Source organism: Corapipo altera, unplaced genomic scaffold (assembly GCF_003945725.1).
Source record: "Corapipo altera isolate COAL_440 unplaced genomic scaffold, ASM394572v1 1, whole genome shotgun sequence".
Taxonomy (NCBI): domain Eukaryota; kingdom Metazoa; phylum Chordata; class Aves; order Passeriformes; family Pipridae; genus Corapipo; species Corapipo altera.
Genome location: NW_020884873.1, coordinates 33,782,004 through 33,809,518, shown reverse-complemented (window position 1 = coordinate 33,809,518; position 27,515 = coordinate 33,782,004). Strand labels below are relative to the sequence as shown.

Sequence of the window (27,515 nt, the reverse complement as noted above, 5' to 3'; positions counted from 1 at the left end):
GATGAATGTTTTCAGGGCCAAACTGTGATGTGGCTTGGAGTTTTAGGTGGCTGGGGCATCTCACTGGTACATCCCAGTGCCACTGTGGCATGAAGCACCACTTGTCAGCATGTGGTAGGAACTGTGCATTAGAGGGCCTTGCTCATGGAACCAGAATGTAATATCAACAAATACGATTTTCTACTTTTGTCATATAGTCATTGCTGCTTCTTTCTTGCCTTGCTCTGAGGATCTTGGTGAGAAGGATTTTACAATGTGTTTAAATTAGTCCTGTAATGAAAATATTTATATTTAGGTTTTCCATTTTATTACCATTAACATAAGCAAATTCATCAGGCTTATTTAGAAAAAAAAATTTACCTTTCTTTCTAACTGCTGAAGACAGTATTTTCTATCTTTTTTCACTGTAAATAGCTAAAAAAGGCTGTCTTTAAGAAACAATTTGCAAAAGTAGTCTGAGAAGACATGAATAATATATAAAACATGGTTTTATTCATGGAATTGGAAACTGTGGGACTGAGTTAAATTAAACTCTACAGCAGATTGACTGAGGATTTTTTAATAGTTTTAAGTATAGCTGCTTCAGATAGGTTTGGTCTATTGGGGAGCTAGTCTATTGTTAATCAGCAAGTTGCTCTTTCCAGTTAGCAACACTGAGCAGCATGTCCATTGCCTTTCTAATTTGGTTTTTTTTGCAAAATCCTTTGCAAGGATTTTCAGAGGAAGAGCTGTCTCCTGCTATTGAGCGTGTCCAACACTTAGAGCAGTGGGAACACTTTTTCATTTGAGATCAGCTCGTAGGTCCACCATAAATCACATCATGGGTGGCCTTTACAAAGTGTCGTCTTCTAGGCTAAGCAAATGAAGCTGAGTTAGAAAGAATCTCTGGAAGGCAATGTAAAAGGCAGGATGGCGAATGTGTTCACATGAATTAAGAATATTTCTCTCAGCCTATACAGTCACCCACACCACAAAATTTATTTCAAGGGGATCTCAGTTTTCATTCATTCACTCTCAACTGAAAATTATTCTTGTTCTCTCTTTTGGTGACAAGTAAAAATTTTCATCTTTTATTTGGCTGGCAAAAAGCAAGCTGAGAAGGTTGGGTTGTGGTGCATTCTTTATTTGTGTAGTGACTGAGGCTGTGCTGGGAAGTCAAATGCTGACTCACTAGTTCCTAAACCCTTTTTTGGGTAGATCACTTCATCAGTTATCCTATGAAAAGGACATCCCTTGTTTCTCATAGCACTTTTTTATTCTGCCTTCTTGAAAACAGACAAGGTCAAAGGAGGAGGGAGCAGACTGTAAGGTGGCAAGGTTAGTAGCCTCTGTGAGATACTAAAATTCAGTTCCTACTTGGCTTCTTGTGGAGGAGGGAAGTTCTTCTGTTCATGTGTTGCCCTGTTAAATCAGAGGAAGATGATGAATAACATGGCTTGTCAGCTGAGGGGTGGTCCCACTTTTTCATCCAGAGAGTCTAGCAGCTCCTTCATGTTCACTTTCCAGTTTCACAGTAAAACCAAATCAAACCAAACCAAACATAAACAAACTAAATCTAACCTAACCTAACACAAATCCTCGGGTTTGGCTGAGGGAGAAGAATCCCTTAGGATGCTTTCCTTCAGCCACCCTGGCTTCCCTTCCCACTCTGGAAAGAGTCCACACCTTCAATAAGGACAGCAACACCTTAAGACAGTAATAACATCACACTTGTGACAATCTGGAGGTGCTTGGCACTGCTGTGACCTGAACAGAGCTCCAAAGTAAAGCCACTGGGACAAACACCACACTGCCAGTCTCATCGGCTTCTGGGACAAAGGAGGGGGCAAGACTGTGACATTCAGTGGGTGCCCCACTGCAGCCCCCATACACTGTGTGTCAGATGCCTCTTTGGACTTCGACAGCTTATCTATGGGACAGGCTGCAGCCATAACTAGGCAAAGAGGATGACTGAGGTGTGCCTTGATGAATTTAACAGGACAGGATGGTTATGATCAATGTGTCCACTCTTTTTCTCATTATCTTCTCATTAACAAAAAGTGCATTTTCATGTTTTGGTTCTAGGCAATGTCTTATTAAGGACAGTATCTTTTGTGGCTGCGTGCATGTTTGTCTAAAATAGCACATCTGTTTTGATTAGCATGGTTTGTAGGGTTATGAATTTGAATAAGAAAGAGGTGCAAGCTGGTTTTGTTTCTTCCCTCTGGATTTGTCAGAGAAAAAACCACTTAACATCTTGTTTGTACAGGATGATGAGAATGATATCACAGAGTATTAGTTGAAACTGGAAGAAATCTGTTATTTAAAAAAAATTAGAATGTACAAACTAGCCAAGTGATAATTATTAATGACAAGATTCAATAAAGATTAAAGTATTTAATGTTTTCATTTCATTGATGCAGTGCTGTAAATTTGACCATTAAGAAACTATATGAAAGATCTGTCAGCTTTTACTATTTCACATTTTGGTCTCTTATCGAAAGTGATTTCAGATTTTGTAGTACTAAAAGTAAAGGGAAAAATGCAAGCTGCTTTTAATCAAACTGAAATGTTCAGTGATCACCATCACAATCTTTACAGTGTTGATCTGAGTATGAAGCAAAGAACATTAATTTGTCTTTTGTTGACTTAATTTAGTGGCAACCACAGCCTTTAAGATGTAATGATAGACAAGTTTGTGTCATACCACTGCAAATGCCACTGTACATGTGAGCCGCCATCTGCTTAGAATTAAGTCCTAAGTCAAAACACCAATGAGGTCTAAGTCTGAAAGTTTAAGTTAGACACAATTTGCATTGAGTTTCATGTGAGTAAGGACATCATGATCAGGTGTTAAGCCAGACAACAGTGAATTAAGTTACAAGGGCTGAAAGTATTTCTAAAAGGAAAGAATTGTGTCCCTATGTGATCTGATCAGGAGTCTCAGCAACCTTGCTTTCCACTGGGGGGTGAATTGCCATTCTCTGTTGTTTTGTATAGGATTGTCTTGCCCGCCTATTGTTCTTTACAGAGTAAGTAAAGTAAGTGGTCCCAACCTCTTCATCAGTCATGGTCCAGGTGTCTGAACAATCTTAGCTATGTACACCCTTCTCCAAACCCCATGCCTGTCAAGATCACAAAATTAATTTTCAGAGTGACTGTTGTGAATAAACCTGGAGAATATAATTTAGCACTATTTTTTTCTCTTCTTTACTAGCTGTAACAACAGAATTGCTTTCATTATCTGCATAATATCCTTTTCAGGTTATCTCTATGTCTGGCTTTCACACAATCCCTGTGTGTCTGTGGAGAAATTGTAGCATTTCGTTCGGCGGGATATCGCTGTATCGGGGGAGTGGGATCATCTTAACTAAGATGTAACTATCTACCTTAACATAGCCCTCTGAGCTTCATCTTGAGTTAGTTGGAAGAGATAAACATCCTCAGATGAGTTCATTCCTTCTGCTGGAGAAGTCTGTTTCTGGGTGCACTGATTCATCCTTTTGAGTGCCAATCAAGTTTAGAGCTAGGCATGAAGCTCTGATGGTTAAAGTCAGAAGAGATTATCTCTAGAATGGATGTGCAGAGAACCTGAGGATGAGGGGATGTGATTCCAAGTCACTTTCTGTGGCTGATGCTGTGGGGGTGTAGTGGAAAAAAAATCATAAATTTAAAAGGAAGACTACACAATTGCTCTCAAGTTCTGCTGGGTGTCAGTAAACCTCTTCTACACAGAGCTTGTCTGGAGTGTATTTATGGGGAAAATGAGTTTAACTGTCATTATTTTAGTTCTGTTTGTTCTTGTATGCATTTTCATTTCCCTTTTTTTTATCTTACCTTTCTTAAACAAAACCAAATCTGCTTATGTTTCAGTTATTGTTACCCCAGAGAATTCCTGCAATTGTTATCACTTTTTCTTGAATTATGAGTAAGAATTGTCAGATGTGAAAAAGCTGACGAAATATGTTTTGTAAATTGAACAATCACCATGGTTCATCTGTTCATGCACAGGAAAAGAAATATGTAACTTTAAGAGAGATGGCCTAAGGATAATAAGAGTGAATCAAAATTGTTGTAAACATACTCAATTCAAGCTTCAGTCAGGGCCCAAATATTAAACTGGGTTTGGGAATGTTTCAGAAACCATGTGAACTTTTCCAAAAGCTTAGTAGGAAGAGATTTTGCTGATTTTATGTCGCTATTCTTGAGCTTTTGGAAAGGCAAAAGTCTTTTATTTTATGTTAACCAAGTTAAGGACTCCTGACACAATAAATGTAGATATGAACACTGAAAGGTGTATTTTTAAAACATTAACATTTAGAGACAGAAGTGTTCTGTCTCTGCCTCTTACTTTTCAAGGAGATGGTCATGAGAACAGAATTCCCCTGTTTATATTCTCATTTAAAAAGTGTTTCCCCATAAGATCTACAGATTTTGAAAGTGCTCATATACTCACTTCCATATTATTATCTCCCCTTGAGACAGTGATTTTTTTTCCCGGTCACAGACACTATAAAGGATTTAAATGGAGTCCCAGGAATATTGATTCACAGAGGAGTGGGATTTGGAATATCAATTGTCAGCACTGATAGAATATCTGGAAACTGATTAAGGCATATTTTGGTTGAAGAGTGGCAAAAAAAAAGTACTTGTGAATAAAAGATCTGCTGCATTAAGTACTGTGTTGAGGGCACTAGGGCTCTTGAAACAACTTTAAAAGGCAAGAGAGGAAGATACAGCGTTTCACTGAAATAGAAGCACTCTCTGCTTTCCAGTATAGTAAGAAACCCCCGATTGAAAGACAACTCTCAGAGCTGGACTTAAGATCATCAGTTAGTGTTAGACTGTGGCAAACTGAATTTATGTTGGCCATCACTTACCCTGTTAACTGGCTTTGCTGGAGAAGGGAATTAAAGGAGGTCTCTTTTTAAATCATTCTATTTTCTTTACTATCTGCATATGTGAGACTCTTCCCTTGCCCTACAATGACCACATGTACCTGGATCTGTATCACTGTGGCACTATGATTAAACTCGGCTGCATTTTACTGTTGAAGATCAGTATGATGCTGAAATCTATGCCAAAAGCTGCTTTCACTCCTTTGGTTCCAGGCATCACACTACAGACCATACAAAAACTAAGTCCCACTTCTGAAAAAGCAAAGAAATGTACACAGCAGAACTGTAATCTTAACTCTAGTCTCTGTAAAAGTAATTTCCTTAATGATACATTAACATAAGCTTTCATGTTCCCCTTTGCTTTCTCACACCAGGAAGGTCTGTTTCCAAAAGACCTACTCCTGACCAGGACATGTAACACACCAGTGAGACTCCCTGGTGGGACATGCCCCCTCCTGGGCTCCTGTTTCTGAGAGGAGGGAGTGAGTATCTGACCACCTCCCCACTTCTTGTGAAGTCTCTACACAAGTCTAAGTTTGGGCCTCATGTCGTCACTTAAGTGGGTGCCTGCTAGTATGGCACCCAGAATGGCAAGGCAACTTGACTGTATTTGGGTGGGAGTGAGGACAGGGCGGACCATACAGAGACTGTGTCCATCCCTCCCCCCTCTACCCTCCTTCCCACAGTGAATGGGATTATTGGGAAACTTCAGAAGCTGAAACTCATGAGATTTCTCCTGGCATTTTGCCTCTGAGAATGTTTCTACTTATCCACAAAATGATCGAGCTTTAATGAGTTTCTCATAATTTGTACTAGCAGTAACAGTATATTTCTTTCGTTCCTCTGCCAATAGTTCTTGCATGTTTTTTTTAATTTTCATAAAACATCTTGGCCAGTGCCAGGGTTAAATGTTACACAGATGGAGGTGGACAATAACATTAAAATGCCTAAGTAATCAAATGTATTACAGCCTGCAGTTCTGCTTTAACATTTAAATGGGAGTGTGTTACTTCCTATTTAATAACAAAAAGGTGCTTTGTTAAAGAAGCTGAAAGAAAAGGCAGAGTGTTCATCAAATAAATGAAGGTTAGGAGATGAAGGGCATGCAGTGTCATCTTCACTGCAATGTACAGAATAAGATTATCTAAGTTATGCAGACATTCTACATTAAATTCAGGCTGTATTTACAGAAATTTACCACCCATATCTCATTAGTTCAATGTTATGGCTTATTTGTGCAAGTCTGTTTTAAAACTAATGAATGATGGGGAATTAGAGAGTTACAGCAGTGATAGCAGGTATTTAAAAAACATTCAAAGCAAGAGTGAAGAATGCTACACTCTCAGGAAACAAACTGATACTTACTGAAGCCCATGCAAATATTTAAATGATCTAATAAAGATCAGTGAAGAAAAATGAGAGAAACAGTCTCATGGGATGAGCATAGGAAGGTATATTGTAGAAAGATATGCTAGTATAAAGCTACATTGTTTGCTATATTGTTTGCTACACTCACTCAGTTTACATGGAGTAATGTAATAATACATATTTGCATGGATTCAAAGTCTTTGCCATATGTAGAAAGAGGTAAAATGTTCAAATGGAGGAGGCTAACATTAGTCCCAGAGAGTAGAGTAGCCACAGCTAGAATTGTGAGAACAATAGGATTTTTCATTTGGGGACCAAAACTGTATATGGAAACAAGGTTGGGGACTTGTGTATCCAGGAAAGTTTGCTCTAAGTTGGCAAGCAGAAGGAAAAGATTTTGAGGTGTTTTTTCCTATGTATTGAACTACACTTTTTAAATAAATTGATATTGGAAAGGAAACATTTCAAACAAAGGCTTGCATTATACGTTTGCAAAATGCAGAGTGGAAAATGGTTGGGCTATTTGAATTTTATCCAAATTCTCTAATTTTTCCAGTAAAAATTTTTTATAAAATTGGAGAAATTTTCTGAAAGTTTCTAGACAGCTAGGAACTGTGATTTAAGGCAATATTATTACGTAGAAAGAAACTAAAAACAAATTCCTAAAAGTGCCATCAACTTAAAACTCAGGCCCCATTTAATGGATGCTTACTAACTGACACCCACAGGTTGATTTCTTAGATTGCACAATTATCTGTCTGTGACAACCTTTCTTTTCGGTGCTGCCCTGGTACAATGCAGCTGAACCCCTGTGTGACCCCTGGGAATGCCAACAATAGATGATCGGTCATTGCACACACAGCTCTCTCCAAAGGGTGATCGCTTTGATTCAGGCCTTTCTAGAAAATGATTCACAGTTCTGCAAGTATTTTAGACCTAACATTTCTTAGGGTGTAGATTAAAAAATGTGTTAGAGTAGCAGTGTGAAACAAACATTACACCTTTTGATAGCGCTGAAAAATAGAGATTGAACATTGCAAGTTTTGCTACTGGGGCTTCTCTGAATACAAAAGAGTAGGAATTCTTCCTCCTCCCCACTCCATCTCCTCCCTCAAAAATACAGCAAGTCAATGGGATGGTGCCTTGTCAAAATGGAACACCATCATGTTTCATGCCAAAATGTGCAACCATTTTAATCGGGGTGAAGGTGAGGCTCTGAAGCTGATGTCCTGTACAGGTCATTAAACTGCCTGCAAGAGAGGGAAGTACATTTTCAAGGTCCATTTTGGAATGTGGGGCAGAGGTCCTCAGGTCCTCTAGTTCTTGCTCTAAAGTCTGAAGCTGCCAGGGTTGTTTTGGTTTTCAGTGAGCTGTTTGATGGGCTGTTGCTTGTGGCATGTGAACCAAGTCATTTGTCAGACACTGACAGTGCTGTTGGCTCCATTCTCTTCCTGCAGAGATTTGGACAGTATTTTACCTCTTTAGTTGCTTTATAGGAAGGAATACTATTGAGAACATATAGTATTCCTGGAGTGATACATTTACAGCATGGTTATGCCCCAGTTTCCTGGGGAGCTGGGAAGAAGCCAGGGAGAGCACAAAGATTTTTTGGTCTGACTGCAAACCATTCAGGGTAATAGATGCCCGTTACATTTCAGTGGAGATCTGAGTTTAAAACAGTCCTTTTTAGGCAACTGAAAGCAGACTTTTTCTGCTAAGGCTAAGAGTGCTCCACAGCCAGAATGTGTGTTATTTTGGTTACAATCTGATCAACATATGAAAGGTAGAGAGGGAGACCCAGCAACCTGTGGCATTCTAGTCTTTCCCTGTCCCTGCAACTTCCATTGTTGTGACGCTGCTAAATCCGATTTGACCACTCAGAACTTAAATAAACAGAGATTGAGGTTGTGGGGAGTTATGTACTCTTTAAAAAAGGGTCTGAGTTTGTTGAATAGAGTTGGATCAGTACTGGAGTAGTTTGATGTCAAAGGTTAGATTTTGTTATATCCAAGACAGGGCTGGGAACTGACATACTGTAGCTTTTCTTGATTGATCTGGTGGGTTTTTTTCAATGCTCATAGCATGCTCAAAGAATGAAAAGTTCAGTACATTTCAGTCCCTTTCCAGGAAAGTGCATCCTGTGCTACCTGCTTGCTGTGAAAAAAAATAGCCCAGATAATTTAAGTTCTAAATTCTCATAGTTTGCTTTATGTAATGCTGAGACAGAAATCTTTGGAACTGAAGGATTACAGGCTTATTTGAATTATAAAGGCACTGACCTCAAGCAGCCTTTTAGTCAAGTCTGTTGTTTGTGTGGTCAGCTTATAATCACGTTTCTGTGATATTAGTGCAAAGATGTAGTGTCAGTGCTGAGTTCAGAGGTTTAGCTTATTCTAACAGTAGAGTTTTTATCTGTCAGGGATATCACAGTAAGTCATCTTCGCACTCACTCTTTGCCCTTCTACCTTGTGTTGCCTCCAGTGGCTGTTTAACCTCTCAGTTAACCATTGAGCTTGCTAGCCAAGGAAAAAAGTTGAATAATTTTCTTCTGGTTTAGTGAATTAAAACTGTCTCCCCACAAATGGATAAGTACCAGAGCTGGTGAACAGTGAGGAAGCAGCAGGACGAAGACAGCTGAGAGCAGGGGCAAGAGAAGGGCAAGAAGCTGATGGAGTGCTTCACCCATCTCATGACACCTTCCCTTAAGCCTGCCTTGCTAAAGCTTCTCCACTTTGCATACAAAATATTAGAAGCTGTAAATTTAAAACAGAAGCCTCCCATGCATCTCCCCTGGTACCTCCTGACCAGAAGGTTACTGACTGTTCTGCATTGAATGAGTCTTTGGTGAAAGCCAATCGTATGAGAAAGTTTGCTTCCAGCAAGCGTGTCATGTTCCTTTTGTTTAAAATCCTGGGTTTTTTTAATGGAAGATATCCTACTGACCCCTTGTCAGGATTTTGTATTTTGCCTTCTCTGGTGAAAGTATCTTTACTACCTTCCTGGAAGAATGAACCACAAACTCATCTCTCAAAGTCTCTGTACAGCTCCTTCCAAAGGCAAATCAAGGCTACAGTTCCTTGACTTCACACTCCCAAGGACACACTACCTGAGAGGAAGTGCAAATATCCAGTTTGTTGCCTTTTTGAGTGAAAAAAAAAATATTTCCTGTAGCATAAAAAAAAGATAATGAAAGGAAGAAAGAAAGTGGGAGGGCTGGCAATGAGAAGCTGCACACATAGGGTGTAAAGAGCATTAAATCAAATTAAAATCTCATTAAACTCTCTACTTGCAGCTACTTTCCAGCTTAGCTATTCTCTCTTACTGTCTGTTGGTGTGGATGATGTTTCTGCTGCCTAACTTCTGTCTTGTTAACAATTCTTCTTCCAGTTAAGCCTTCCCTACATGTATCTGCCCACTTGTTTTATCTCAGGGCTCTCTTGGCAGAAGTTTTGGTAGTAAGGAACCAAATTAACAATTGTGTGTATGAGGTGTGCATTGACTTTGCTTCAGTAAGTTTAGAACACCTTGCAAACTCATTTGGTGCTATTTACGCAAGGTTTCAGCAGAGTTTACTTTTGAAGTAAATATTGAAACAAAATGAGGTACAGTGCTGTTTTTGAATGCAGAACATTATTTTACACCTTGTTAGGTCTATTTTTCCTACTAATACAGCAATGGCAATTGGACAAGTAAAAGACTGATGGGATGAACAAAAGCAATGTTCCTTTCCTGAGCATGCCAAATACGTTCTGTAAATGTGACATAAAAAAAAAAAGCGCCCCTAAACCACATGGCAGAAGTCAGGCCTCCCAAGGAAAACCTGCACTACAGCAGTTTGCACAAACTCCTGTATCTCTTTACTTAATGTTTCAGACATCAGAAGGATGATTTTTCCGTATGCAGCTAATTTGCTGTTTTACTTAGAAAGTTTCCTCAAGGAAATAAAATAGTTTAATTGTGCCTGAATGCTTTTGAAAATTTGAAGTTTTTATAAATGTTGAAAACATCTGTAGCCTGATACTTAGCAAGGCCTTTATTAATCTCTCTTAAGTAACAACTCTTACATTTGTTTTGGGCTCCACTGGTTGCAGCACAAGCTTATATTGCAACAGTTATGACAAGGGAACTGTCCCAAGCATGTATCTGAGACGCCCTGTGAGAATAAATTGCGCGGGGACAGAAACTTATTCTTACTCACAGCTTCACACAAGCCACTGACCCCCTGTCCATAAGATTTAGGAGTATTACAATAACTGATAATATCAAGATTCTTTCTTTAGAAATATCACATAGTGAATGGTTCAAGTGATATCTCCCATCATGTCTCTGACATCAGCTAAGCATGAGTAAACCAGCACAAGAAATGAGCCACAAAATACAAACTGTTACACACAAAAACAAGCACCACTTTCATGGATGCATCAATACCGTTGTAGATTTAGTGATGCTCTATTTTGACGTAAGAATGACAATATTATGGCTATTGAATACCCCTTGGTTTTTTTCCTGTATAATAAAGCTTTGCAGTGCTACCACCCTTTCATACCCTTTTTTTCTTGCCTGCAAGACTAAGATATAGCTGCTGATACAGGATTCTAAAAGGCTTGAGAGTAACGGAGTGAATTAAACATTCCTCTTCCAGCTGCTGCTGTTCACAACACATTTGACAGTTAAAATACATCACACATTCTCTTGTCCGTTTAATATAAACAATTAGTATTTTAAGTGGAGTCCAGAATCAACCCCAAATAGGAAGATCCAGACAGGCAGTTCAGATAGGAAACTAAGCAGTGTTCTGAATTTATATAAAAGTTGTTTGCAGTCAGTTCAACCTAGGCCTAACACACTGTCTACTGCAGCACATCAGAATGTGGAAGGTGGGAGACCAGTGCCTTGTCTTTTGGGGAAGAAGGTTTCATTTTTCATCTCAAAATTATTTCAGCACAACTTTTTATCTGAAATTTTTAGTATGAAATGTAAAATGAAGGAGAAAAATCAAAATTAGAATATAGTATTTTTGTTTTCATATAATGAATTCTTTGTCTAATGAAAAAATTTAGTTGACCCAAGATATATGTTGGAGGAAAGCTTGTTTAAAGAGAATTTTCCTTTTTCTTTTTGTCTTTCCTAGAATGAAGACATTTCAAATCACAGACCTCATTGAAACAAACAAAAAAATCTGGCTTCTCTGTAGGTTTACTTCCTTGAAACTTGAAATAAGAGAAGGGCTTTAATGCAAACTCAATTTTAGTATAGAAGCAACATAAGGAGCATAGTATCATTCGCTGTAGTTTTAAGGATTCTAACATGATCTTTGCAAAGTGCTAATTTATTCTCTAAATGAGAGAATTTTTAATAAAAATATTATAAACTGTAAAAACTTCTCAAACCTGACAGAAGGCATTTGGGGTGTAATATTATTCAGTTGTAAACCCCTTCTTTTTTGAGTCTAGACAATGTATAGTTCCATAACACAGAGGAGGTAACATTCTGTATAATATTGCTTCACACAGATGGTCTTGAAATTCTGTGTACCTGAAGTCAAGGCCTTTGTGGGCATGAAGATCTCTCTGGAAACCTGTCAACTTTTCCATGTCAAAAGCTAAGCATACATCTCAATCTGAAGCTGGACCAGGAGTAGCTATCAGTTAGGACTGAAGCCTCTAATTACTAGCATGCGTAAAATATCTGATAGGAAGCATTTAGCCTCACTTCTGCTTGCTGGGGAGGAAGCTAAATTTTAGGTTATAAACTTTACATCAATGACTTTCCCTTTATTCCTTTGCAATGCTCAGTGGCCGATTGCACTGCGCCCTGAAGTGCAATAGCGCAAATACTGAATCATAAATAAACAACTTGCCAACTTTGCAAAAGGAAGCCAGGCAATTCTTTTAAATTGAGACTTCCTCTAAAATGAAACAGTCCCCTCAGAGCCCTCACACAAAGCAGCTTCTGCAGCTGTCAACTTGGTTTACACCTTAAAAGAAAAAAAAAAGGATCAGGGCACAGGGAGTAAAAATGCAAACAGCTTCAGGTTGTTCAATTTCCTGTTTGTTTAAATTTGTCCATCCTGACATGCAGATTCATCACACTCCTTTCCTGGTGACTACTTCATTAGATTAGTTTAGTCAGGTATTCAGAGGGATTTTTATCTTCTGACTCATAAAATTCTTGAATTCCCCTAAGAATTTCCTATGTCTGGAATTTTATGTCTTTGTAGTTTTAGCTGGACTCCTTGAAGAAGTTGCTCTCTAAATTGCTGTTTTTAGCATCTGAAAAGCCAGCTGGAGTGTGTCTCCTGCTATTCAGGAAAACTGATCGGTGCTAGCACTTCACCTCTTAAAATTTTAATCAATTTTTTTAATATGTATTTTTAAACTCATCCTTTCCTGACAGTATTTCCCCTTGCTGCCCATGCCCTTTGCAGGTGTCCACTTCAGAATATTTCTGTCCAATTCCAAAAATGCACCCCAGTAGCTCAAAGTGCAGCCTACACACCATCCCATCAGGTTTTAATCACTCCTCTGCTTTAAAAGCAGGGAAGCTGAGGTTATGGGTATATTGGACCATTTAGCAGTTGATGAGAAGTGCCTTTGTATATCCCTTACCTGTCTTTTTTTAGTCCTTTCTGAGGAGGGTGAGAGCCAGGTTAGGCTGGAGCCCTGGTGTGTGCTTCTTTGAAGGGTTTAGTGAATTGAAGGTGATGCTTTTTGACATGTGAGCTCCAGAAATGTACCGAGTGATTGTAGTGCCAACTCGCCTGCCTGCACAGGGACTTCGCCGGTGCGGAACGACGGCCCTTCCCTGCCCTGGGTCACCGGCGCTCCGCGGTAGCTCTGGATGGCTTTGAAGGAGGAAGCAGACGGTGGAATGACAGCCTGCCTGTCTTCCAAAAGTCTGGGGGGGAAATGTGGAAAAGATCTTGGTCACCTCTTGTCTCCTCTCCCGGGTCACGGTGTTTGACTGCGCAGGAGCTCCCGGATGGGTGCTCCGAAACGCGGCTAAACGTCCTCTCGCACGTGTGTCTGTCTGTCTATCCTGGAGGTTGCTTCCCTCGAGTACATTTGCTTATGGAATCGGCAGGTGGAGACAAGAACAAGGCCATGCGCTGCGCCACGTGTCCCGAGCTCCCCCCGCCCGGAGTGGCGGCGGCGCTGAGGGGAGGGCGGGCTGGCCGGGGGCCGCCCGAGACAGGAGCTTCTCCCCGCATCCCGCCGTGCCTTTCCCGACCCGCGGTGCCCTTCCGGCGGCAGGGGAAAGGGAGAACGGTAGGGAGGGGTACACGTCCTGGCTGATGGTCCGTGCCCACTAGGGCCCTGGGACATCACCGAGGTCCAGAGGAGAAAGCCCAGGGAAATACGAATACAAAGCAGCTTTCAGCGTTAGACAGGACAGTACCCAAAAAACATCCATAGCTGGTGATGTGAATGGCAGCTACTACAGCTAGCCTAGTCCTGTGGGAACCACGGTGTAATTGATTCAAATCCCCATGAGTACAGGGAGTTTTCCTTGGATACCTGAATGCCTCTATGAGAAGACTGCATACCCACTCATAGAATATTCTGAATTGGAAGGGACCCACAAGGATCACTGCGTCCAACTCTAGTGAAGGGCCTATACAGGGATCAAACCTGCAACATTGGTGTTATTAGCACCGTGTTCTAACCAACTGAGCTAATCTCAGGGTTTTAGCATCTTGCCTCTTTTCTCCTGCATATTGGCCCATTTCCTTTGGCTGATTCTCTCTAAATCTTCTCTTATTTCTCCTCTCACTTATTGCATGAGGTTTCTTTTCCAAGCAAATTACTCCTTCTTACATATGTCTTTACCTACAGTAGCGTAAAACAAAACAAGATCCTGAAGTGAGTTGGATGTTTACAAACCAATATTATTTGTCTGCAAAAACATGTAGGGAGTGTAATTGACTTCCACTGTGACTCCTTGTACTGTGCCTCATTACAAATGATCGTAGCTTACCTTGAAAATTACTTCCATGTCTTGAACACTTTGCGGATGGTACATTTGTTTTATTTATATATTTGACTAAAAAATATAATAGAAGAATGATCCAGAAGAAAAAGAAGACATCAAAGGCACAGTCATGGAAGAAATAGCACAGGCACAGAAGCAAATAATAGACCAGTGCTGAGCTGATGTTTGCAGCAGCCATGTTCATGTTATCACTTGCTCAGTCTTTGGGAGATTTCAGAGGCAAGCTGAACTTCCCCCAGGAGAGCATTAAAGGAGAGCAACTCCTCATGAGATTGGTTTTAAGAAGTTGCTGTTTATTTCCATGAACTGTGTCACTGATTACACAGTATGGCTGTGAAAAGGTTTCCTTTGAAAACCTTCTTAAAAAAAAATGTAGGTTTTAGGACAAAGGGCATACTTTGCTTTACAAAACAGAAGGTGAACATTACAATCAGAAATACAAACTTTTCCATTTCAATAGTAACAATTTTCAGAAGTTTTCAAAGTACAAAGTTTTCCACAGAAAACTTAAAGGAGTGTATGTGAGTGCGTATGCACATGAATATGATTTTTGTCAGAGTTTTCTGTGAAGAAGGGTCTTTATTTTCTAGTCGGCATTATTACCCACCTCCTTTTGTTTGCATAAAAGGTTGTTAAGAACATTTAAACCTCCTCCCAAACCAGCACTAACTCCAAAGAATCTAACCCTGCAAATCATTCCTTTTTTTTTCTTCTTTTAGGATTTTGTGCTGTGCTGTAGCTTTTGCATCCTTTTATGCATGACAGCATAGTGTTCAGCTGTGCATTGTAGAGACAAATTCTTAGGCAGAGGATAAGGTAAAGTTGCCCTGGGTACCAAGTCCAGGGTGGCAGAAGTACCTCAGAAGTCTTTGCATGAAGCTGCAGGTAGTAGACCTCACACTTCCCATGTGAAGGAGGCCTTCAGGACTAGGTTCCTTGCAGGGCTTGATAAGCCTACAGTTCATGATGAGATGTTCCTGCACTGGGATAAAAGTCCTGCTCTAGAAATGTATCTATTTTGAGGACTAGCTTAGCGAATAAGATGTAATATTAGGCAAAGAGGAGAGTTTTGCTCTCCACCACTTCATAGTAGCATGAAAAGGAGCCATACAGCACCTCTCCATACTCTCCTGCTACAGCGTCTTGTCCTGCGGCCAAATGGCCCTTGCAGCAGACCTGGTGATTTGAGGCTCTGTCTCCACCCTGCTTTCAGTGCTCTATTCTGGCAACCTTTGGCAGACATTGCCATCAGCTAACTGCCCCAGTTTTTGCCCAAATCCTGACAAAAGCTATCCTTGATAGCCACGAAAATTATGTCCATTCTTAGTTATTTGTGACCAAGTTTCCTTACCAAGACAGCTTATGCAATATCTAAAGTAAACAGAAGAAAGGAGGTCTTTGTATTTCTTTTCTTTTTACTTGTGTGTTTGGTTGGTTGGTTTTTTTAATCAGTATAATAACTCTTTCCCTTGTTTCAGAACTTTGCAGCAGTAATGAGAACCTATTTGTCCAGCAGAAATGAAGAGGGTGCTTGTATGCTCCAGCTCAATGCTGGAGGCACTGTAGAAGGAGATTCGGTAGAAGGAATATAACTGCAAAAAAGGAAGACAGTACAGACTTCTTTTTTTTTTTTAATGTAGTTAAAATTAATTCAGTCAGAATTCCACCTCTGCAGTTTCAGTTTTAAGTGTGCAACTGAGTTCTGGCTGTTCTTTACAAACTTTATTTCCCAGACATGCATAACAATACTAAGAGGAAACTCTTTCAACAAACAACTTGTGGGTGTTCATTACTTGAAACACCCCGTGACAAATTTTTCAAATATGTACTTCATCAGTGACTGCTGTTCATTTCAGTGCCAGATACTGGTTATTAAAAGGTTGCATTTGCTGTTTTTTTTAACTTTCTCTTTGAACATACTGCATTAGGATTTCAGTTTTGTCACTTCCATCGTAAGGCCTGCCAACTCTACTGCTATCCTGATTTACTCATCCTATATGAAATCTTTTGCTATTTTAGTGATAGCAGATAACTCGTACGTATACCAATTGCAAGATATTTTGCAGTATGTACATTTGTTTTACCAATACTGCTTTTGGAAGGAAAACAAAAGCATCTATTCGCAGTTAAATGCTTTGAACTGAGGTTATTAGGTCAACAGTAAATTTTAAAAACTATTTGAGACATTTCTTGATGGCATTTTAAAATTATAGCTTAAGGTTACACTGCTTCACACAGTTCTGTTTGGCTCCTTTGATGCTGAAGATCTACAGCTGACTTATGTGTAAGATATATTTTTTAAAACATTAGCTATGATTTAAAGTAACAAGAGACACTGTTCAGATGAGGGGAGAAATCCATCCTTTGGGAGGAAGTGAGTTAGGTTCAGTAGTTTTGTTGAACCTGAACCAAGAAAGAAACCAGTAGTAACTCAATCTTTTTAAGAAGACTTGAGGAGGATCTCAGCTTCTGCCTACCTGTAGATTTTAGCAGCAGCCTGTACATTCAAGATGTCAGGAATATTACAGAGGAAGGCTCTGAAAGAACAGGCTTATATTTATCAGTGTTTTAGAACACAGTGAAAGCATTAAGGAAGCAACTAGAGCAAAAGCAATATTGTGATAGAGTTATTAATTGCTAAAGAGAGTAGGCCCCATGCTTTTATTGCTCAATAGACATCAGGGGCACTCTTGTTCTGAAAAATTCAGATGTCAAATGAAATCATAGATGCAAAGTTTCAGATCTCCCTTAACAATCATTTTAAACAAATATAACCTCATCCCACTTACAAAGAAATAAATCTGGATTGCATATGCTGTTTCATGGTAAGTTGTTTTGATGCTCAGAGTGCTGTAGTGGAAGAAAACAAATACCACCTTTATTCATGACTTTCACTTTTTTATTTCCCTAGTGAGAAACATAAAGGAAAAAACAGATGATGATTGTCTCATAAAAGCTGCTGTTAGAAGTTCAGTTGTTTTGAAACATTCCCTTCCCACACTGTTCTACCAGAGCGGTATTTGCCTGCTGCACTAGCCCAACTTTGCTGTTAGAAAGAAGCCCTCTTTTTACTTTTTCTTCCAAAATTAAGCTTCATTTTGCCTTTGTGTTGTCTGCCTCCCCCCCCCAGCCGCAGCCTAGCTACCACTCTGATGCTCTTTTGGCATGTTCTGTTGAAAAACAGTACGACATTGTCCTTCTTATATCTGGATGGTGCTGGAAAGGAGCAACCTTTTTTTTCCGTGTGGAATACATATCTAATGTAAAGCTGTTCGCTGATGAACAAGAGCGTTTCAGTGCCCAATTCTGTTTCTAGCTGCATTTGAGTAAATTAGATGAACCTCCATAGATAGTAATGTTACCTGACGGTAAAATAATTGTAAGTAAGAATATTCATTATTCATTCATCATCATGGAGATATTATGAAAAATAACCCAGGGTGTTCTGTGTTAGCCAAAAAACCCTCTGTATCTGCACAGGCATGCTACATAATAGCAACATGTCACTTTGTAGTTCTACATTAAATTTTTATGTGAGAAGTTACAGCTGTGGATGCCTGTGTCTTTCAGATTCTGTTTCAATAAACCTTTGAGAGAGAAAAAAGTGAAGGCCCTTCAGCTTTACAGCAGTTTCAAAGCAGAAGCTTTATTACCTTTTTTTTAAATCCTAATACGCTTTATGTTTTAAACAGACCTAGCTTTTCAGTGAAGATAAATGATGAGACTCTACCTTAAAAAGGCTTTGGGTTTTCTTTAATCTGCATTAGGTTAAAAGGGAATCAGAATTCTAAAAATAGGGCACATCAGAGCAACAGGGTATTTTTCAGGTCAGGGTCCTCTTTTCCATCTGGTGCCATTTGGTAGTTCTAACATCTTCCATCTTCCCCTTCTTCTCCATCTGTAAATAACTCACTGAAGTAAATGCTTCAAATAATTACAGCAAAGAATGATAAAATGCATATTGGACTTAATCTCTTTGGGATCTACAATGAAAAACATAAATACAGACATCACAGTTATTGAAAAACTGTGAGGTCTTTCGTCAGCAGGTGTATGAAATGGGAATAATGTCAGAGCATTACATGTTTTGGGTTGCAATTGTGCTGTTCAAAAAACTGTCAAAAGGCATATTAGATCAGGAGAGGGGAAAAAATAGCCTAGCAGGGTTGATTTTCAGAAGTAGCCTGCCGTTTCACTTCTGCAAATAATTATAGACTTATATTTTAACGATTAGATATCTAAATGCTTGCATCCATTTATTAGGAAGTTGGAGACCTAACTAGAACAAAGTATATGCAAACTTGCAAAACTGGAAGGAGGTTTGAGATGCTTCTAAAATTGATTAATCAATCAGCTGCTGGACTGCTTTCCAAAAGCTTATGGGAACAAAATGTCTTTCTTTTTTTTCTGTGAGGTCAATATCGCCCCAAGAAAGAGTCCTGGAATAGCCCAAGAGATAAGGTGCTTTAGAGCTTCCTGGGTTAATGTGAAAGAAACAGTCTACTCCTGTAGAGTTTAATATCTCTACCAGGAATGCACAAAATGGGCTGGACTATGGGCACACCGTTTGCTGTCACTGCCTTCCTTTGACATTACAAATACTTTGGCATCTCAGTTTGAGAAGGAGACAAACTCTTCGGTTTGTCAGCTGTCTGGGACTGCTGTGTGCTGACAGCCTGTGTTGTCCTTATCCCCACCTTGTGCCAGCTTCCTGTGTAAGTGTCCACCATAGATAGCTCATTAGTTATATTGAGTCAATCAAGTACCTAGAATAGGAGGTCTGAAAGTGGCAAGGAAGATGCCTCTTTTGCATGATTTGAAACCCTCTGCCCATGGTGGCAAAAGGAGCATCCAGCACTTGTTACCAAATCCAGCATTTCTCATCCTGCCTGTTCTTCTGTGTTGCTGCCCAGGGCAGTACCAGGCACGAAAGCATTCTTTGATGGAGAGGAATAAACCACTGTCCCCTCTTTGCCAGAATAGGGACCATTATGAAAAACAAAAGATTTGGTTTTGGTGAGAGGGTATGGGGGTGAATTTTAGAAATGTTGTGCAGCTTTTAAAAAATATTCTAATATTTGTCCTAATATTTTCTAAATATATTTGTCCTAGAATGAGGAAGAATGGGACATGACTCAGTATGTGTGACACCCAGCAGCGTAAGATCCTTTCTGTTACTCATGCAGGATGGAGCGGAAAAGATCTGTCAGTTTACACATGTTTTTCATGTTTTTCATGTGTAAACTTGACAGAAGAAAGTTTCATTGCTTTATTTAGTGTATTTTAGATCCAAGAAAGTATAATTGCTATATATCTGAAAAATTATTCATCTCTGTGGCTTGCTTATTAACTTAATAGAAACTGGCCCTTAGGACATAGCAACCTGACTCCCATGCAAAGGGTTGTCAGAGCGAGCACAAACGTAAGAGACTCTTATTTTAAAGCCTGTTTATATTGCCAGTATGGTGTGAAGTGGTTGTGAATCTAAGAATGAGCCCATTTTAGATGTCTAGAATGCATTAAAAATTGCTGGCTATTACTGTGTCATACTGTCCCTCAAAGTAAACTTTACTTTCAGGGATAAATGTATTCACAAATCTTAAGTGCTGTTCACACACACAAAAGTGCAAATGTCCTTTGAAGTTGTTCACTTAGCTGGGAAGCTTCCCCCACCCTCATCTTGTCTCTTGCAATTACCCTTTGCCCCTTTCCTCCAGAGACTGTTTCTTCCTAGCTGGTATGTGTTACCATCCTTCAAAAGACAGCAGCCCAGTTCCTGCTGCCCATCAGATGCAGTGAGCTAGACCTGACAGAAAGCCATCACCCAGGGAGAGTTGATTCTCAGAATCACAGTTTGCAACGGGTCTCCTCCAGCGCCCAGCCTCTGCAGTGCTAGGGGCTACTGTTTCTCTCTACTTAGCAGAAGCAGAGGAGCTCCAAGATGGTCATCTTTCCCTCCCTCCACCACCCCATTCCCTTCAGGAGGATGTGCTTTACAAGTAGCCAGAGAGCTTTCAAAATGGACCGAAGCTTTAATGCACAGCTAAGGACAGTCTAAAATGTAGAGGGAGCCAACCATTTTGCAGCCCTACGGCTGGGAGGAGGTAGAGGTGCAAGAGGACAGGAGTGGGGGACTGGAGCCAGTGTGGCAGGAGAAGGGAGGCCACTGCTGTGTCATTTACCACTTGTAAAGACAGAGATCATATGAAGGGTCCACAAGGTTCTGGTTGGATTTCTATGTCAGTAGGAGTTAGCTAATATGCAGGCAAGAAGACTGCTACTGCTACAGCTTGTTCCTGGCAGCTTTTGAAGTAGACAAAATGGCAAGAGAAGGCTTAGCAAACTATCAGGTGGGTTTTCTGCTCTAGCACAGGAGAGGAAATGAGACAGCAAAGAGGGATTGATTTTCCTGGTCAGTTTGGCTCATCAACTCAATGAGCAATTCACTTGTCTTCCTTTCGAGGTCAACAGACTGATAGTGTGTCTCACTGCACCCTTCAGGACCTTTTCTATTCCAAGGTTTGCTCAGTTTTCTGTCAACTTCAATGGAGTTTGTCCTAGGAATGCTCATACCTGGATTGCCATGTTGCTCAAGAAGAGATGACTTGACGGAGAGTTAAAATTCCAGACTGTGGAGGCACAGTCTGTTTCCTATTCCCTCTCTTGGGGACCATATGTTGCAGTGGTGGAGCCTATGGAGCGTGTGTCACATGTAGCATGAACTGACAGCCTAATCTGAAGTCACTCCAGTTGGGTACAAAGACTCCTTTAGGAGAAGCTTGCCTGTTTATATGGGTTTCAGATGACTTCAGTTTTTAAAAGTGCATGGAGTGCATCTAAAGTAAATAATTTTTCTGTGGTGAATGAGAAGAGCAAAAGGAGAAATCTGGAGAAAGAAGAATGGATGGGCTTTCTTAATGTCAAAGTTGACATAAACACGTCTCCTCCAAACCCCTCTCACAAGATGACTTTCTCGGCAAGACACAGATTGCTTCAATCTCTTTGTAGCAGTCTTTGAAGCTTCCCCCTTATTGCTGTTATGGAGGAGGCAGGGTTGTCTTTGAGAATTTCTGCAGCCCTGAAATGTGCCTCCTCCGAAGGCTTTCCCATGATCAGATAGCTGGTTGCTCCAAGCAGCTCCCTCTTTGGAACTTCTCTGCCATCACAGAAGGGTAAACTGGTATGTCTGTTTTGCAAAATTATTAAATTAAGAAAACTAAAAAGGCTTCATTAAAAATATTCTGACAGGCTCTATGTGAGGCCTCGATTTTTGTTAGGCAGTGACTCAGCTAAGAAGATGATGAATGGCGTTGGAAAGGAGCCACCAATTAGGAGACATCAATTTTTCTGTCAACGGGATAACCCCTTTTACAAAACTTGTCATATGTTTACTTTTTTTCTGTTTGTGAAGGTAGTTGTTTGGCAGCAATATTTTGCATGAGGGGAAGAATTTATAAATTGGGTTTTTTTGTGGTTGTCATTACTGTGTTGTTTTGAGTTCCTGTCCTGTAGGATATTTTCCTTGTTCAGGGTTCTTGCTCCTCAGTCAGTGTACTGTGTGTAATCCTTCCATTTTTAATACTTGGAGGGGGGATGACTACTTATTTCTCCAATGAGTTCTGGAGTGGAAACACTTGTAATGGTAGTAGGCACCTTGGAAGCACAAGACTTGGGGATTGTAATGTCTTCAGGTAGCTTAGGAATGCCACTGTGTGTGTGTTCCCAAGAGGAAAAGAAATACATTTCTGAGCATTTATTTATTAAAAAAATTACATTTGTTATGCTTATGTCCTAGTAAATGTTCTTCCATACTTAATAATTTAAGATACAACTGCAGACATACAGATTTTTTTTCCAATTTACACGTTTTCTGTGCACACATTCGGAAAACTTGATAGCTTCCACATCTCCTTTTTACTGTATAGGAAATTTTACTCACTTTTCGTATGGGAAGCTGTATATATCCTGTATTCATCTGCATGCAGTGATTTGCAGCTTCTGCTATGTTTCTTAATAGCTTATTGCAAGTCATTTTATGAAATCACTAGTAGCAAATGCTTAACAGATATTAGAAGAAAAAACAAGTTCTGTATTCTTAGGCATATGTGTAACGTGTAGAGAGAACAAGAGCTGCCTGTGCATATTGTATTTGGCAAGAGACTGAATGCGAAGAACAGGTAGCTGGTGAGATTTCAGATGGGCACTGGTAGACATCGACATCTTAAAGCCTGTTCAGGTTCTTATATGAGAACCCTGCTTCAGGAAACGGAGCATTATGATGGTTTTTGAGAGGTGGCTGAAAAGTTACAGCTGTGTAATGGGTTGGTTTTTACCTGTGCTGTGGAGAGGGGGAGACTTTACATGGAATAGTTAGGGCATGGAAGGTCATTATTTAAGTAAGTGGCCATTACTGGTAGGTCAGGTATATACCTCATCATCATCTGGAGTCAGGTCATGCAGCTCAGTGCTCAGGTAGCAGCTGCGTTGAACATGCGCATTAGTGAGTGCAATTGTTTTATCCTGGATGTAGGCCACATGCAGACCACCCACTAGTGTCTAATATAGGCGTAGTTATGGTTCCACTTGTCCACGTCTGATCTGAAGCACTCATTACTGTTTTGAAATGAGACACAATAGTAGTCATCTCACTGCCTCTAATGTGTGATGTGTCAGTGTCTGAGCACATCTTTCTGGGTTTGCCTTGGTGAAGGCAAAGATTAAGGCAGGTTTTGGGGCTCTAAATTGCAATCCCCAAATCTTTTAAAAAAGTACCTTTAGACTGCAAAAGCAAAAGCACTTGTGTTTTGTAAGATCTTACTGTTTATCTTCAGGGTGGAATTTGTGCTTTTTTTAAACTGATGTTGAGGCCGAATCTGGCTTACCTGAGCAATCACCTTTGTTCCCGAGCTAAACTGCTACCACTGCTTTCGGTGGAGTGCAGGAATCCCTGTGGAGATGGAAGATGGGCAGCTAGTGGCAGCTTAGTCCTTTCCTGTAAACAACTTTGTATTTAGGGAGTAAGGTGTTTTTCCAAAGTACCTAACTGATTTAGGATAAAAAATCTCCATTTCATTTATTTCCAGGCTCTGGAGTGAGATAAACATTTTTCAAAGTGTGATTCTATCCTGCTTTTTACAATGCTATCTGCCACAAAGACACCCTCTTTTCCTACCTATCTTGTTCCTCTTTTCCAGGTTGGCCTTCCTTTTATGATGTGATCAGTCCCGATGCAATTACTTTCAACGATGATTTCTCCTATGGGATGCATCGGATTGAAATATCCTGCAGTCAGGTTAGTTTATAGCACGCACAGACCGTTCTGATGGCAAAGGCTGCAAAAACCATTACAGCGTGCTGTAGTTTCCTTGAGATTTGCAAACCTTTCAGTGCTATTAAATAGTAACCATTGTGAGAGGACACAATGGGTTGTAGGTATAACAGCTGAGTGGAGCGAGCTGAAGGCACAAAGGGCTCATTGGAATGCACATTGTTGTCTTGTGAGATTTAGCAGAGCAGATGTAAATGGTTGGACTCAGTGCTGAGTTTACAAAAATAGTCTTCCTGAAGAGGGTCCCTACAAAGGAGCTTCTGAGCCTGAGCCTAAGCCTGACTCCACATGTGAGTAGTTGAGAGAAGTTGAAAGCAATGGAGCGACCGTCTGTGTGCTGATTCCATCACTCTACATTACTGTGCAGCCGTGCTAACTCATTCCCAACACTCATTCCCAGCGCAGTCCTAATGGCTACTTCAAACAATCCCATCTGCCAGAATAATGAAGTCAGTAGTTCTTCAAAAGATGCCCAAATTTTCCGTTATCTGTCTTGTTCTACATTCTCTAATCCTTTGTACTGCCCTCCTTTCTATGAAGGGAATGGCATAGTCATTACCTAGCAAAGGGAGAAGCTGCTGCATTGGTGTCCAGCAGATGTACCCAGCAACTTGCAGTCCTCTAGCTCCACATGCTCAAACTCCTCCTGAGAGAAGCAGCAGCTTCATTTGGGCAGTAATAATTTGCTGTTCTCCTTCCAGACAGAATTGTTGAGGGGGTTACTGATTTCATGCCTGACAATATGCATCCTTACTAGTCAGTCAGTCCTCATGTATAACGCTCAGAGTGAGTTAAGAAACTTCTCAAGCGTATCCATTACCTTCAGTCTGCGTAGAGCATTTGGCCCAATATGTTCGTCAAATTAATGTGTCTGCTACTGTGTCATGTGTACTACATAATTCTGTCATTTCTACATTGATTATATGCTTTAGAAGATCCATCCAACACTTTATGGGAACATCCATTTCCCTAAATTCCCTAGCAAGGTAGCGATGGGATGGCAGATTGGGAAGCTCATGCTTCACCAGTGGTTACTGGCATAACCAAAAATGCAATCCAGTCTCTTTAACTCTGCTTAGTAGGCCTGAATAGTGCTAAAATCAGCTTACTGCCAACTTCTGAGCCTGTATCTGTTGACACACTTCAAGAGATGGCCAGAGCTCCTGGAGAAGCCCAAGGCAGCCTGTGGTCAGGCCAAGGAATCTGGGAATGTCATTTACCTGTTGCCAAACAAAACAGTGTTAGCAGAACCCGAGACCAGCAGTATTAGCAGCAGTCACCTGCAGACACCATAAAATCAAAGCAAAACCAAACCCAAAACCTGAATTTGAAGGAAAAAATATGACCACGGTTGCTATATAATCCAATAGCAACTTCCTACCAGCTATTCCAACTTCCCAGGGCAGTAACCCCACAGATGATCAAGTCACACAGAAAAATAGCTTGGGGAGTGATGAACATCTTTGCAGCCAGTGCTCAGCACAGTTAAATCTGCCACATTGTGTATCTATAGCAAAACCATTTCCTCCCCTCCTTAGAGCACCAGGAGTGTGAATCACACATGCAGCTGCAAAAAACATGCGGTTTTACTGCAACCTGAAAAGCAGTGGAATTGATATGGCAGGCCTTGGTAGAAGTGAAGAGAAATACCTTCTCCCACACTGCAAATGATATTAATGATGAAAAAGTAGTTGATTTTTCTTTAAAAGTCCTTCCACTTATCTGAGAGAATAAAAAAAGAAATCTCTTTTAATGTTCTCCATTATAGAAAGCAAACACTGGGTGAAAAATCACTGTAATATTAATCAAATACATCCATGGGATTATCCTAGAAATAACTTTCAGAGTTTTTTGGAAACACATCACCCTGAGTGTATTAAAAGTCAATGAGTAGTGACAGATAGAAGTTAATACAAAGGCATTTGAGGAATACTGTAAAACTGGTTGCATCTCTCTTTTTTATCTCCTTCCTGTTCAAGAGTCCGTTCCCCTGTGGTCTCCCTAGCTACTCTTTCTACCTGTACAAATCAGTAAAATTCCATAGTCACAGAAGTACTGTTTGCACACCAGTAGCTTTGACTTTGCTACAGCAGCTGACTGCAGGCTGCTTTCCATGCCTCCCAGCAGCATATTAGAACCAGGAGGCTTGGGACATCCAAGCATACTGACAGCAGTGACTCCCCTTTTCTGCTCCCAAGCACATATTTTGAATGCTTTAACTTACTTCCCTGTCCAAGTGCATTCTGGCCAATATGTTTATGTGCAAGGCTGCAACAGACGATTGTTTCTTTTTCAGAGGCTTTCCAGGCATGTATATATGTCCTAGAAAAATGGTCAGCACCTATTATGTGTGACGAGGACAGTAAAGTCAATTCATCCTTTGTACTCTCAGCTGAGGGCCAGGTTTCTTATACTGTGATACAAAGGATTGAATTACATTTCTGTTTACAGCAGATGAGTTATAGAATCCTCTACACAGAGAATTGCCACATAAATTCTTGGTTAGGGGTAATCTCAAAAGGTTACAAATTTTGCAGTAATCCAATCCTGGTGTGATTCTGCCATCACAAGAAGGTGTGATGAGACTACCTCGGACTCTCACACAACTTCTCAGGTTTTGTGAGGAAAACCTTTTTGACAGATTGTCTTTATAGTCTGTATGTGAGTATATTACTCCTACAGACCATTTCTCTCTACGGTTTCTCTTGTTCTGTTTCTGTTCAGTAGAGAGGGAGTGATTTATCTTTTGTTAAATGTTAATATGGAAAAGATCTGTTTAACGCTTCCAGCCAGGAGGTTTTGAAGCATTCTTAGTTGAAATGAGATGATTTAATTAGGATGCTGAGCATTTAGAAAAGTACTCTCTCTGGGACACTTAATTTTTTTTATTTTTTTCCCAAGGTATGGAAAAGCTTTATAGTCAGGTGAAATGCCTCATTGTTAGATACCCTACTCTGAGAAAAAGCTCAAATTTTCATCCCAAACTGCCTAGAAAAGGCCTTCAATATAAAGGAAAATGAAAAAAAAAAAAAAAACAGTGAAGAATGGAGGAAATGGTAACAAGACAGCAGTCTTTCAGAAACAAGACTTGAAGCTTTGTTTCTCTAGGTCCCATTCAACTTTCCTTTGCCTTTGCCTTATTTGCCATGTTTTATCTTCCTTCCTTACAAAGCTGAGCAGCTGCTGCTTAACCCAGTCATCCATGCCATTTATATTGCCTCTGGGAACACATCCTGCTGATACCATGGGCTAGAAGCCCTCAGTTGTTATTGGGGTCCTTGCAGGACTGCCATGTGTTTGTAAGAGTGAGACCAACAGGTGGGAGAACTGAAGCTTCATATGCTTACCTGTCCTGCTCCTGGAGGCAGTGAAGAGTATTGTTTCATCTGTCATTAAACAAGAAGAGTTTCTGTCCTGCTAGTGTGAGAGCCTTCCCCAGCCTTTCAGTCTGTTGAGAAGGTTTAACCTGAAGGCAAGACTTTACCTGCTTCTACAGACACCCTTCCTGCTGCTTTGTTAAATGAAAGGCTGTAACAGCAGGAGAACATTAGCAACACATTAACTGCAGGGTAGAGATTTGCTGTCGCTAATTCATTCACAGTTTGGAATAATCACTATTGCCTCTATGTATTTGGAGTACTATGAATTAATTAAATGTTTAGAATAATTTGCAGTCTTTAATTTTTGCAGTCTGACTGCGAGCCCACGAGCAGCTCTGTGATCTCAATTACATCATTCCAGCTCTCACTGAGATCAGCTATTGACTTGCAAGGCCGAGGCTCTTTGGTAAAACAGCATGACTTTCCTGTTCAAGATAAATATTTCTCCAGTGCAAGGTTTTATTATTTTATTTCCTGTGGCAGGCTGTAAAAATGAACTTGTGGAATTTAGGCAACTAATTACAAGAAGTTCTAATTACCCATTTAAGTTGTCAGCCATAATGTGCAGTG

General features: G+C 40.2%; 1 protein-coding gene across 3 annotated transcripts in view; it reads left to right on the top strand.

Annotated features, from left to right (window-relative positions):
* The window catches only part of MSRB3 (methionine sulfoxide reductase B3), an 88,782-nt gene that overhangs the window by 31,626 nt on the left and 29,641 nt on the right, over positions 1-27,515 (top strand). Inside the window, exon 5 of one of the 3 annotated variants that reach the window (XM_027657081.1) lies at positions 23,432-23,529. The exons of the other annotated variants lie outside the window; for them this stretch is intronic. Coding sequence (XP_027512882.1) covers positions 23,432-23,529 — 98 coding nt within the window. The remainder of the gene's footprint in view (positions 1-23,431; positions 23,530-27,515) is intronic. 3 annotated transcript variants of the gene reach the window in all.